The 15,048-nt window shown below is 42.8% G+C and overlaps 1 protein-coding gene across 1 annotated transcript in view; it reads left to right on the forward strand.

Annotated features, from left to right (window-relative positions):
* Positions 1-15,048, forward strand: part of mao (monoamine oxidase) — a 160,968-nt gene that overhangs the window by 91,954 nt on the left and 53,966 nt on the right. The window contains exons 4-5 of the mRNA XM_080203830.1: positions 9,820-9,924; positions 13,169-13,260. Coding sequence (XP_080059956.1) covers positions 9,820-9,924; positions 13,169-13,260 — 197 coding nt within the window. The remainder of the gene's footprint in view (positions 1-9,819; positions 9,925-13,168; positions 13,261-15,048) is intronic.

The raw sequence follows: 15,048 nt of genomic DNA on the forward strand, positions 1-15,048 counted from the left end.
ATTGATTTTTTTTCCTCTCTCCTTTGTTTGAGTTTTGCCAACAGATTAGATAACACCATTGAATTGTGATAATGATGGAAAAAAATCTAATTTTAGCACAAATGAGTTTTGAGCTTTCCTTTGAAAGATTCATGAGTTTGATTTGTACCTGAAATTAAAAGAAGGAAATAAACTTACCCATGCACATTTTGTTTTTGTTCTTTCCTGGGATGTGGGCGTTGCTGACAATGCCACAATCCTGCAGTTTTGGTCCGAGGAGACATACCAAGCTGTGATATATCTGGAAAGAATGCTTTCTGTAATGCATCTTTAAAAATTGGTGAGAGTCATAGCAGACATGAGGGGGGAGTAACTGCTCTTTAAGTCAACAAAATTGAAGGCAATAGGAAACAGGGCAATTGTTAGGAGTCATACATTGCACAGAAAAGGATGGTTGTAGTTGTTGGAGGCTAGTTCCAGGAGCTTCCAGAGTAGTATCCCAGGCCCAACCACCTTCAGTTGCTTCATCAATGACCTTCCTCCATCATAAAGTCAGAAGTGGGGACATTTGCTGATTGTGCAATGTTCAGCACCATTTGCCACTCCTCAGATACTGAAGTGGTCAATGCCTATATAAGGCTAGTCTTGGACAACATTCAAAGAACAAAAAAAAGTACAGCATAGGGACAGGCCCTTCAGCCCTCCAAGCTTGTGCCGATCATGATGCCTTAACTAAACTAAAAAAAACTTCTCCCCTTAATTGGTTCATATCCCTCCATTCCCTTCCTATTTGTGTACCCATCCAGCCTTGGACTGATGAGCTGCAAGTAACATACATTCCACCTAAGTGCCAGGCAATGACCACCTTCAACAAGTTTCCACATGGTTGGGTGAATCCAGCTCTAACAACACTCAAGAAGCTCGATGCTATTCAGGACAAAGCAGTCCACTTGATTGGCACCCCATACCAACTTAAACGTTCACTCTCTCCACCACTGTTGCACAGTGGCAGCAGTGTGTGCCCCTACAAAATGTACTGCAGCAGTTCACCGATGTTCCTTAGGCAGCACATTTCAAACCCGCATCCTCTACCACCTAGAGGGTCAAGGGCAGCAGACACATGGGCACACCACAACTTGCAGGCTCTCCTGCAAGCCCCACACTATCCTAACTTGGAAATATATTCCCATTCCTTCACTGTCACTGAATCAAATTCCTGTAGTCCATTCCTAACAGCATTGTGGGCGGCAGAAGGAGTGCTAAATGGAGCCATGATTTTGCACTTAGCTAAGGAAGTCAGCCTTTCCCGCTTGGGATCTGCTGCCGGCATCCCAAAGCACAGGCCTTCTCCCAACATTGCAGCACTAATAATACCATGTGGGGTCATGACTTTTGCCTGCCTTTTTCAGGAGCCTGTTTGATGGCCTTATTTGGGTTGTATTAAATTTAAACTGTCGGGAATAGGGTTAGTGTACTCCATCATGATCTTGGTATATGGGCCCCAGACCACAGCAAGTGGTGGCCTTAAAATTTGTGAAATGAATGCAAACTCAACGTCACTTCCTTGCCTGGATCATCAATTGCAGCTTGATTCAAACCCACAATTTCATTGAGATGAAAGCAAATTACTGCGGGATTTAATCCCACCGGACCTCTGCGGTCAGATCAGCAGAGATTTTCCAGCATATTCTGCTTTTGTGCCACAATTGTAGTTGCCTGTTTTACACCCTCTTGCAAAAACACAAGCACATTCACTGAGAACTGTGCTTTACCTCCTTTTAAAGTTTGATACTACACCATTGTACTTGTACTGATAAGGACTCATTTGGATAAATTAAGTGTGCTGATAAAATGCAACTTGGCACGCTATTTGGACTAGGTCCCTCATAAACTTTTATTGCATCCGTATGGCATCTACTAAAAGTAGAATCAAAATTTCAGATTGGCTGCAGGGTATCTTAAATTCCAGTTTTGTTTTCCACAGAGCTTGCTCTGTTGCAATCAATACCTTGCTGGAATTTGTATTAAGAGCAAAAGGCAGCATGGAAAAAGGTCAAAGCAGAAAATAATTCAGCAAAACTCTCTGATCTAAAGTGACACAATTCCACCTCCATGATTCTGTTTAAATCATGTAGGGCACGAAGCATTGGGCAATCCCTTTTGTGGGCTTGACTTGCCTGCCGCAGGTAACTGCTGTTCCCACCTCATTTGTATAATTGTAACATCTGGCTGAGAGGATGCACACTGCTTCCCTCCTTCTACCATTGCTGGCCTTCTCTATACACAGTAAAAAGTCTGACAACACCAGGTTTTAGTCCAACCGATTTATTTGATAGTAAACGCACAAGCTTTTGAGGTTTCCCTCTTCGTCAGGTGAATGGAGAGTGGAGAGTTCTGAACTTTTTATCCGTTCATGGGTTGTAGGTGTTGCTGGCTGGGCCAGCAATGATTACTCCTGTCTAATTGTCTTTGAGGGACAGTTAAGAATCAACCACATTGCTGCAGACCTGGAGTTGGGGACAGTCGATTGGGGAAATTCTGCTGGCATGAAGCCGTTTTGGGACTTCCATTCGATTCTCTGCCCCCCAAAAGTGGAAGCAGAACCCTCTCCCTCCACCCTTATCTGCATTCATACTGATTCTTGCTTCTGATCACCTAAGCCAAGATCTTTCTCACTCCTGTTTTTATGTCATTCTTTATTATCAAGGCTATGTTCAGCTCACCTGATGTCTCTGGAATAGCTATTAGATTAAATCCTTTTATCTCTATCAATGCCATCGATGTGTCTCGCTGCTTATGAATGCTTTGTCCATTTAGACAAAGCATCTTTTAATATTAACATTTACCAGTCGGTCCTGAGTTGACCTTATTCGCTGATTCACTATAATTGTTGGACTATTGGATTTTCCCTGCCACATTCTGCTAATCTTTAACCAAATTGCTGCACTGTCCTGTGACATCCACTTTTCTCTTTAGATTTGTAAATTTCTGCTCCACTTAAATTAAAACCTTAGATACAGTTTTATGGTTTCACTAGTCCAGACTGGGTTATGTAATCTGTCCCAACAGAACAGCTCCCTTTTTCCCCAGTACAGAACCAAAGCCACCGTCTCTCACACCGTTCTTTCAGCGACACATTCTACTCTTTTTAATCTGTTTGACCACCTAACAGTTTGCATTTGGCTCAGGTAGTGACCTAGAGATTATTATCTTTGAGCTGCTTATTAATTTGGACCCTTGCTTTCTCAGTGGAATCTCATTCCACCTCTGTCATTGACTCCTGTGGAGAACATAATAATTAAATACTTCAAGTACTTCTCCAGCTATGAGAATTTCCTTAACACTGACATGGAGTAGGCAGTAGGAACTCCTGGTCAGAGCTGGAGAGGGTGATACCTATTCCTCTGATGGTACTGATATTAATCAATACCACATTCCTTTTCACTCACCCCACTTGAATGGCTTCCTGTACCACAGTGCTGTAGAGTTTGCTAATACACCCATGCGGCAAGAACTGGTATCTGTTTGATCAAGACACAGTCTGAGGGTCCACTGACACTGCACCTAGAGTCCCATTACCTAATGGACTCCATTCATGCCCTTCTGGCCCTGACCACTGACTAGACTCACATCATGCCCTAATCCAAAAGTAGTGACTGTCTCCTGCATCAAAGCCCTGAATTTTATTTGCACATCATGGGTCTGAGACTAGGACAAGATGTGGGTCCCGAGCCTGCGTGCATGAACTGCAGGGCCACGGAGAGGATTTTAGTAGCAGTTAAGAGGTTGTTGCAAATACCACCATCCAGCAGCTGCTCCTTTACAGCTGCCAACCCAGGGTTGATAGCAGCGCCTGAGCCTGCAGGGAGAAGGAGAGGGTATCTCCATGTTGAAACACCCTTGAGATGCAGGTCATTTGTTTCAATGTGCTGGGGCCAGGGCGACCAATGCTCCATGAGTTTACAAAAGCTGTGATTCTCCGACCTTGTCCACGGCTGGTGTTCTCCAGTCCCGTTGCTGTGAATGGAGATTTGGCTGAGTGCCAAATTTTCCATTCTCGCTGGCAGTGGTAGCATAATATGAGACTGGAGAATCCCGGTCAGAATTGTCCCAGAATTGGGGTGGGGGTCCCAGCTCGCTCAAGGCTGAGGCAGTCTTTTTCCTATATTTGCAATATTATAACATTGCACATGTGCACTAGGCAGTGGTGAAAATCCCCCTGCTGAACTTTGAAGCAGTGCCATGGGATCTTTTTACTTTTACTGCAACAGGCAGGTGGAGCCCTCTTCAATATCTCATCAAAATACGGGCCTCGGAAAGTGCATGATACTCTCATTACTCAAACTCTGGAGTACGATTTGACCCTTGAACCTGGTGGCTCAGGGGAAAGTGTGAAAGCAACTAAACCACAGCTTACACCCTGCAGGCAGCTTCTCTGTGACACACTAACCAGACGCTGTTTACTTTTATACACCTTTTCAAACTGCACCCAAACCACGAGCTTTCTGCTCACAGTAATTCACCCTTATTCAGGTAATCACTTACAACTGATTGACTGTTAACCGTTCACCACCACAGAAAAGCAAATGTAGTTATATCTTCAAAATATTGCCGTTTCTGTTATAGTTTTACAGTCTTAAGTTAAAGTCAATAAGTTAAATCTAAGTTTCATTTTGTAATGATTCAGCTTCTGAAGGGCGATTAGGGCTGGATAATAAATGTTGGACTCGCCTATGAAGCCCACATCCCATGAGTGATTTTTAAAAAAAAATACTGCTTACTAGTACATTCCACTCTCAGCAGATTGCCAAGTTTTGAAGACGCACCCTGTTTATTACCACCCTGGCAACACCAGATACTCCAAACATTTATACACATTTTCAAATCACATCCAAGTTACAAGTGCTCACCCAAGCCCTGAGAAGAAAGCTTTGAACTTGTCCTGCTCATCGCAACATATCCTAACACTGACCCCTATCCCATTTCAATAGCTACCTATCTGCCCCACCCCTCACCCTTCTGGTCTCCATGACTTCTTTTCACTCCACCACCCCCACCCCACCTCAGTTTTGACCTTATGTCCCCACCACGATCTACGCCAGGCATGGCAAGGCCAGAAAATCGCCCCTGACATGTCATGTCTCAGTGCCTCCCATAGGTGTTCTGAAGGTACTGCAGGTGATGGTTGACATGGAAATTGTCAAATGGATTATATGGACCCATTCTATGGTTTTAAAATGGTAGTTAGAAACTAAAATTTCATATAAAATACAGAGAGGCTTCTCTTTGAATTTAACTTATAAACCAGTTATTTCGCTCAGTTAGTGGGTAAGGATCCTGTTCACCACAATTCAATCAATTGTTTTGACTGCTAGTAAGTGTAGTTGATTGCATCCTGAAGTATATTGCTGTATTAGAATTGTTGCGTTGGATTGCGACATTAGATTTTAAGATGCGTTGCAAGAATTTTGTAATACGGGTACATTATTCAGAATCCGGTTGTGTGAAAACCGGGCATTTTCTCTTGGGCGATCTGGGTGCCACTCCCAGAACAAAGCAAGTGTGAGAACAGAGAGGCCATTTTTGGGCTGATCCCAGAGGATTGAGTCCACAAAAGTTTTCCACACACAGGACCTGAGTCCATTGTGGCATTTTTAAGATCTCCCTCCCTTCCCTCGCCTCTTGGCCATTCCTATCCTCCGGACACAAAGGTATCGCTGGGATAGCGTTGGAGATTCTCTCCAAAAGGGCCGCAGCTCTGGAGAAGTCACACTTAGAGTCAGAGCATTGAGGCTGGGTCCACTAATTCCTTCCAACTAAAACTAGGATCTACCTGCATTTGCAAAATCCCCTCTAACCAACACACCATCTTGACCAGGAGATGTATCGTTATTCCTTCCCTGTCGTTGAGTCAAAATCTTGGAACTCCTTCCTTACACATCGGTTCAAGAAGGCAGCTCACCACTACCTTTTTGAGGGCGACAAGAGATAGGCAATAAATACTGGCCTATGGGATGTGGGCGACACCCACATCCTATAAAAAAAATACATTTTCTTTTAAATTTCACTGAAGTCCAATGAATGGATCACAGGAGTGGGGGGCAAGATGTCGCATAGCGCACTGAACCTTCAACAATGCTGCTTTATGAACTCCAGATCACATCATAGAATCCTACAGTGCAGAAAGAGGCTATTCAGCCCATCAAGTCTGCACTGACCATAATCCCACCCTGGCCCTATCCCCATAACCCCATGCATTTACCCTAGCTAGGACCCCTGACACCGGGGCAATTTAGCATGACCAACCCACCTAACCCACACATCTTTGGACTGTGGGAGGAAACCGAAGCACCCGTAGGAAACCCACGCAGACAAGGGGAGAATATGCAAACTCCACACAAACAGTGACCCAAACCAGGAATCAAACCCAGGTCCCTGGCACTGTGAGGTAGCAGGACTACCCACATCTAAGTCCTTTGCCACATGACAAGGGAAAACACGTGTCTGCCCCGCTAACCTAAAGGCGGGTAATGCAAAATTCAAAATGCAGCACGGTCCCCAACCCAAGAGTGCCAGACTTGGGACGACAGACCTGGACTATCAGTGTGAAAATGTGTTGTTGAAGTGTCAACATTTACTTGCAATACCAGTTATATTTATAAGTGGTGTTGTGATTATTATTTAACTGGTTTACAAAATGCCTCATTTTACCAACTGCAACTCACTGACAACTGCTTGCAAATTGCTGGCAATTCCACTGGGTGCAATTCTCTTGTTAAAAGCAGTTGTAGGTATATAAAAATCTTCCCTGTAAACTGGCTTCTTCAAATCTTGTGAGCCTGCTCCATGAGAGCTCCCCACTACATGGAAAATTACAACCCTTCCAGCATCTCCCAACAATTGTCCAGATTATCATCAAATCTCTTCACCTAATCTGTAAACAATGGCATGTGCAGGCCAGACAGCAATCACCTTGGCACCATACTATCGAGGCTTCTTCTCAAACTGCAAAATCCACAAACTCCTTCAGTCCTCATTCATTTAGGTTAGCAAGCTCTGTGTCCAGTAACACTTTGCAGAGTACGTGCTCCGTTCTCTGATTCCTGACGTAGGATCCTTTTGACATTTTGCCTTGTATAATGAAACTATTTTTGCACCTCCTCCCCTCAGTAGGCTCCAGTGAGAGCAGAAACAGGACGGGAAGTAGCGCACTCTGATTTTGATCATGCCATTCCAAACCCCACCTTCCAAATAAGGGAGATGGAGATTGCAGCCAACGTGGTTCCCCATGTTTTCATTTTTCTGTTCAGACTTCCACTGTGCTTCCGCTTCACTAAATGATATTTGTGTTTTCTCTGTATTTCACGAGCCTGCATAACGTAGAAACGCGTTTTTAATTTTCCAGACTGGCTGTAAATTGAGTTTGGCAAAATCAGGGCTCCGCTGTATATCTCCAGTAACTTCCTACCATTTATGCCTTTGTCAGAATAAAGTTGTTGATTACATCTTGATTACAGTCTCAGTACTCAGTGTGAACAATATTTGATTACGTGTGCAGACTTGAATAATGAGGCGTCTAGTATAGACACAATTTAATTAACTTTGGCTGCGTTCCATGCTACAGCTTCCAAATCAAAACTACGAGCTGCAGCTTTGAGTTCCACTTACAAACATATTAATTTATTGCAATTTGTTATTTTTCATCCTTTAGCAGTGCTAATTCTCTGCTGCCCCCTTGTGTTCCTTTCGACTTGAGTTAATTGCAGTGTTTAGATGCAATCACGCAAAATCATGGAGAGGGAAGGAAGGGCGTACTGGTCAGCCCAGCCAATCCCATACTGAACCCTCCCTTTCCCACCCGAAGCCTTGGGATTTCCTGGGAGAGGAATGAAAATGGAGAAAGTGCCAGACTAATTTGACAAAGAGATTTAGATAATACCTCTCTGATCCACACTAGCCCAGGCGACAGCCATGATCCTGATTAATTTTTACAGTACTGTATGTCTCTTGGTGCCTTAAGCCCAGAATGAGAGCCAGTGTGAAAGCTGTTTTGGGACGCACCTTGTTTCTCTGCCTCTGTCACAAGTCCCAATGCCAAAAACAGGATTGGAAAATCCCCCCACTCCATGTATCATATTTTGAGGCCAAGTTCTCAAATGTGAAGCCTTCCTTGAAAAGAGTATCAATTGTAGAATCAGGTCTGGGGAGCAGGGCCTTTTCAATTTTTGATGCTATTGACTTAGTAGAAATTAGGGAGTGGCACTAGTTGGAACCCTTGGTCTTCATATCTGTTTTTTGCATTGATTGACTACAGTGTTAACATTACTGGCAAAATCTTCATACAACATTATGTTTTCTATGAAATTCACCTGGAGTGTCAAGGGTTTATTTGTAAATATTATAAACTGAAGTCTCTTATGATGGTCGTTTGGTAGTACAGAACTTGACTATTGCTGAAAAAAGAGATATGTCAAAAGCTTTCCATCTTGCTTTCATCAGGACATTTTGCAATATTGATATAAAGGAAAATCAACAATTTATAGTTTCTGAGAAGATGTTGCTGATTGGTAGAGGAGTTGTCTTGGAGAATGAACCAGTTGATACCTGATGATAGTTAACTGCCAGGCATTGTTCAAAATTTAAACCTGGCAGCTTGACCTTAATGGTCAAAGCATTGACCTGGGGAATGAACCGTCTAATGGCTATCACTTATTTTGTACAGCTGAGACGGCACAATGTGCACATGATCCTTCTGCCTGCAAAGTTCAAGGACTTGTGTATTCAGATATATAGCGACAAGTACCTGAAACTGTACCACACTATGAGCCCAACTGACAAGTCAAACTGGTTGTGAACTTAGCACACCAAGGATTGTTTTGCAAATGTTGTTCAATTGAGGAATCACTTCTGATGTTGGACACTGTTTTGAATTTTCCGGGCACGGGCTGGTTGAGTACAATCTGCACCGTGCCAGTGAACAATGGCTGGGACGTGCTGTTTGATATGATCTGATAGTCTTTGGGACATATGGCCTACATACGTAACATCACACTGACACATGAATTTATGTGCCACGTTACTTATTTGTGTAACAGGCAGAATGTCTTTTTGGCTTGATAGCAGCATCCAGTTAGTAGTGAACACCACTTAAATATTATAGAATCAAGACAGTGCAGAAGGAGGCCACTTGGCCCATTGAGTCTGCACCAACCACATTCTCACCCAGGCCCTATTCCCTTAACCCCTCATATTTATCTGCTAATCCCCCTGACACTAGGGTTAATTTAGGCTGGCAGTCAACCTAACCTGCATGTCTTTGGATTGTGGGATGAAACTGGAACACCCGGAGGAAACCCACGCAGAGTTGGGGAGAATGTGCAAACTCCACACAGACAGTGACCCAAGATCAGAATTGAACCCAGGTCCCTGATGCTGGGAGGCAGAAGTGTTAATCACTGTGCCACTGTACTGCCCTTGTGTTGCTACTGCATGAAAGTAACAATAACCTCCTGTTGCTCAAATTATTGAGATATCTCTTCCTTCCAGGTTATTCTGAGATAAACTGGGCACTTTTCAGGGCTAAAAGTGATGGCCTTTAGCCCACTCGTGAGTTTATGTAAAACACAATGCAAAATGATCTAGTCAGGGTATTTATGCAAAGTGTCCTGATGATTGCAAGATGAAAAGCTTCAACATGTCTCTTTTCCCATAATAATTAGAATTGTAATTAATTTTGAACATCTGTTACACTGTAATTGGTTAGATTCCATGGACATGCGGCTCCTCAAAAGATGCTTTTAATGATAATCAACCCTATTTTTGCTTTATTTCTGTTTGCAGGGAAAGTCCTATCCTAGCAGGTCTTCACTTCCACCTACATGGAATCCATTTGTCTATATGGATTACAACAACCTATGGAGAACCCTGGATGACATGGGAAAGGAGGTAAAGAGTCATTTTAAAGGTATTGATCTACATTTAACAAATGTTGTGCTGTTAATCTGAGAATTATCCCAGTGATGAAGCCTACCGTAAGAAGCAGCAGAGTTCATAACAGGGATTAAAAAATGGCTGAGGAATTACATTTGTACTTTGCCTTCACAAAGGAAGACATGAATAATGTTCCAGAAGTGCTGACAGAAACAAGTTTTAGTGAGGAGCTGAAGGAAATCAGTATTAGTAGAGAAATGGTTTTGGGGAAATTGATGGGATTGAAGGTGGATAAATCTCCAGGTCCTGATAATCTTCATTCTAGAGTACTTAAGGAAGTGGCCCTGAGAAATAGTAGACCCATTGATGGTTATTTTCCAAAATTCTTTGGCCTCTGGAATAGTTACTATAGATTGGAGGGTAGCTAATGTAAGTCTGCTATTCAAAAAGAGAGGTAGAGAGAAAACAGGGAACAATAGACCAGTGAGCTTAAAGTCAGTACTGGGGAAGTTGCTAGAGTCCATTATCAAGAATCTCATAACTCAGCATTTGGAAGGCAGTGGTATAATCAGACAAAATCAGCATGGATTTACAAAAGGGAAATCATGCTTGACAAATATATTGGAATTCTTTGAGGATGTAATTAGTAGAGGTGACTGAGGAGAACCAGTAGATATGGTTTAATTAGACTTTAAGAAAGCTTTTGACTAGGTCTCACATAGCACATGACGATGAAAAGTTAAAGCACGTGGGATTTCAGATAACGTCTTGAGATGGATAGAAAGCTGATTAGCAGATAGGAAGCAAAGAGTTGGCATAAATGGATCTTTTTCTGATTGGCAGTTAGTGACTAGTGGGGTTCTGCAGAAATCTATGCTAGAACCCAACTGTTCATGTTATATATTAATGATTTGGAAGAGGAACTGAAGTATTATCTCCAAATTTGCAGATGATACCTAGTTGGGTGAGAGGATGAGCTGCGAGGAGGATGCAGAGATGCTTCAGAATGATTTGGACAGGCTGAGTGAGTGGGCATCTTCATGGCAGGTGCAGTGTAATGTGGTTAACCACTTTGGTAGAAATAATAGGAAGACAGATTATTACTTGAATGGGTGTAAATTGAGAAAGGCGAATACTCCTTGTGGAGTCCTTGTGCATCAGTCGCTAAGAGTAAGTGCAGGTACCGCAGGTTATAAAGAAGACAAATAGTATGTTGGCCTTCATATTTTGAGTATAGAGATAGAGATGTTTTGCTGCATTGGGTATTGGTGAGGCCACACCTGGAATATTGTGTGCAGTTTTGGCATCCTTATATGAGGAAGGATGCTCTTGCTATAGAGGGAGTACAGTGAAGGTTTACCAGGCTTTTTCCTGAGATGTCAGGTCTGTCATATGAGGAGAGTCTAAATCGGTTAGGATTATATTCACTGGAGTTCAGTGAGATAGGATCTCATAGAAACTTATAAAGTAACAGGGTTTGACAGGGTAGATTCAGAAAGAATGTTCCTGATAGTGGGAAATCAGAACTAGGGGTCATAGTTTGAGAATAGTCAATTTTAGAATTGAGGTGATGAGAAACCTCTTCACCCAGAGAGTGGTGAATTTTTGGAATTCACTACCACAGAATGTAGTTGATACCAAAACAGTGTCTGATTTCAAGAAGAAACTAGATATAGCTCTTAGGGCTAAAGGGATCAAGGGATATGGGGAAAGTAGGGATGAAGATATTGAATTCAATGATCAGTCATAATCAAAATAAATGGTAGAGAAGGCACAAAGGGCTGAATGGCCTACTCCTGCTTCCAGTTTCTGTTACATGTAAAAATGTATATATTGCTTTCCCCTTTGAGCACAAGTAACAGTGATCTTCCCTGATCCCGAAATTGGACAACCAAACTAATCTCTCTCTAACATTCTGGGAATTAAAATCATGTGATGCAAGTATAGTGGATAGATCAAACCATGAGGGATTTAACAGAGATGGTGCAGGCTTAGGAAACCAAACCCATTCTCAGGAGTTGGGCCATTCACTTCAAAATGACAATGTGTGTCTCGGAATGAATCACCTTTTGAAATTTATCCCTGATTGGCCAGGTTTCCTGGGCTTGGGAAATGCTAAATGGAGACATGGGAAGCTGGAACTAGGAAGTAACTGTTTTCCCACTTGCCTGCTGGATCTAGTTTATCTGCTTCACCATTCCTACAATCTGACAGTCCAAAACCCTTATGGATTGCCCCTTTTGGCCTCTGATCTCTCCTTGAGATCCCAAACCTCACAGATCCCGGCCATCAGTCTCCTATTTTGCGGTTAATCCTTCCCTCCTCTTCACTCATATTGAAAATTTGGATGACTGTCAGGATTGCCCGTGCCAGGCTGCAACTGGGAAAAAAAGGCACAAAAAGGAGGTTGAGTCCTGCTGTTAAACTTAGCTGGACTGGAGGGAACCACCTCTCCCCACCTCCAAGATAGGTTTGGAGGTGGAAGTCTTTGGACCAGGATGTAAAATTCTGGCTAGAATAGAATGAGATGGAAGATAGCTCAGAGTGAGTCCAAGGAGTGGAAGGACCAAACTGAGGCCTGGGTCAGACAATGAGAAGGAGTGGATGAGAACAGAGCTGGGATATGGATCAGGATTTGGGAAGGGGAAACATGAAAGAAATTAACTCCTTGATCAAGAGAAAGATTAAAGCGGGAAGAGGCAGCCAAGAGGAGAATTGGGATGGTGATCAGAGAGTGGGAAAGGGAGGTAATGAACCTGAAACATGGATCAACGCATGGATAAGGATCTGTCTTGGAGTGGAAACATGGATTGGAGGATGGATGTGATGGGCAAGAATAAATCTAGGATACAGATCAAAGACTGTTTGGAATAAATGGAATGACAGTGTGAAGATGTAGGTGTGATAATTCAGAGTGGCTTGGGTAGGAGTGAATGAAGGTGACACCTGGATTAAGGAGGAGCAGGGAGCCATATGAAGTGGTGGAGGAAAATGAATCAACAGCGTGGATGAAAATGGGATAGGGCAAGAACAGATCTGGCAAATGGTTCAGAAAGTGGAACGATGAGGGTGAAAATGGAGTCAGCATGATGCATGTGAACAATAACTTATACAAAGCAAAACTCTTCTCTGAGCTCAGAATCTAACATTTTATCTTAAAGGATAAAAGGTCCTCCTGGTAGGAATGCACTTCAATGCAAGTTTTATAATTAATTAATAAAAGTATTCCTTTAAAATACAATGAGCCACATCTTCCCAGATACCAGTGGATGCACCATGGAAAGCACCCCATGCTGAAGAATGGGATAAAATAACTATGCAACAGCTGATTGACAAGATTTGTTGGACCAAGTAAGTTTTCTTTAACATTATCCTTTTATCAGTAGTTTGTTCAAGCTCATTATACACATTCTTCATTCCAGCTGGGTCCTTGCCCCGTTCGGGAGAGTGTGGGTGGATGGCCAGATTTTATACGTGTCCCAATGTTACCTTTGGTCAGTGATTGTGAAATATGAATTAGTGCCTGGATAGAGCACCCAATCTTGGCTTTCCTCCCCCATGCTGGGATGACGAATCACTCTGCTTGGCACAAGTCCAGTTGGGAATTGAGCACAGTTGTGGATTGTATCATCCTGCTCCACTCCAGGGACTTTGGGGGCCAACTTTTTCTTGCAGAGAGTGGTGTGTATATGGAGTGACCTGCCAGAGAAAGTGGTTGATTTAAAAAGCATTTTGGTAAGTACATGGATGGGAACGGATTAGAGGGATATGGGCCAACGCGAGCAATTTGGCCTAGCTGGGAAGGGTACTATGGTTGGCATGGACTGGTTGGGCTGAAGGGCCTGTTTCCATGCTGTATTGCTCTATGACTCTATGATGATCTACTGCTGAATCCCGTCACAGTGCTGGAAAAGTAAAACTATTTTCTTAACTCAAATAACCCTAATTCCCTTGAGAATTTCTGATATTACTGTAATTTTACATAACATTCCTTTACTATTTGTGGACTTCCTGTTCACTTATCTGATGAGGACCAAATTAATTTAACGATTAGCTGAAAAAGAGCTGTAGTCCCAACATAAAATTCTTTTTAAGATATGCAGCATTCAAAATGATTGATAGTCGTGCGCTGTGAGCACAGAGTTCCTATCTTATAGATTTTTTTTCTGTGCTGAAGACGTGAAAAGGTTGTCAGCCTGTTTACATGCAGTTAAGGATGGTGGATGAGGAAGCTGGAGGTTGGGTGTAGGTGCACAGAGAATTAATTCGAAATAAAATTAGGATGATACACAGGGCTGGAAGATATTGTACTGATAAGATGGGATAAGACCACAGATAGAATTAAAGATAAGGATAAGGATTTTAAATGTGCTGCATGGATTCAGTGCAGTTCAATGAAAACAGGGCACAACTGGACTGCCTACAAGGAATAAGGAGGATACAAGGGTGATAGAAAGGTGGAGTTAGGGTTACAATGGGCAGTGCTGCAGAGGTCAAGTCAGCACTCTTAGATTAAGATTCAGCGTGTCAATGAGATTATAAATGGTTTTGTGCAACAAGTAGTCTGGGGTCTCAGACATTTTGCAATTAAGCTAATTTTCTGGTACTGTACTTGCTGCAAGATGTCAACAAGATTCCTAGTTGTCATTGCAACAACACTTGTCTACAGCCTTTCTTGTCAATAATAGGGTCTGTGTTTATTGTTGGACTTTAATGTCCCATTACACTGCAGAAACTCCCAAATGCCAACTGCATCTATGTACACTTGATGTACACTTGCATCTCGACTTGCACGTTTTATGTACAGATGTTTAGCAGTGGGCGGAGGTTACCACTGCTGCCTGACAGTGCCAGGGAGCCAGGTTCAATTCCCAGCTTGGGTCATTGGGAATTGACCCCGTGTCTGCATGGGTTTCCTCCGGGTGCTCTGGTTTCCTCCCACAGTCCAAAGATAGACGGGTTAGGTTGATTGGCCATGCTAAATTGCCTCTTAGTGTCCCGGGGTGTGTAGGTTAGAGGGATCAGTGGGGTAAATGTGCGGGGTTATGGGGATAAGATCTGGGGTGGGATTGTTGTCGGTGCAGACTCAATGGGCCAAATGGCCTCCTTCTGCACTCTAGGATTTCTTTGAGATTAACA

Source organism: Carcharhinus amblyrhynchos, chromosome 15, assembly GCF_965287045.1.
Source record: "Carcharhinus amblyrhynchos chromosome 15, sCarAmb.v2.hapA, whole genome shotgun sequence".
NCBI classification, from domain to species: Eukaryota; Metazoa; Chordata; class Chondrichthyes; order Carcharhiniformes; family Carcharhinidae; genus Carcharhinus; species Carcharhinus amblyrhynchos.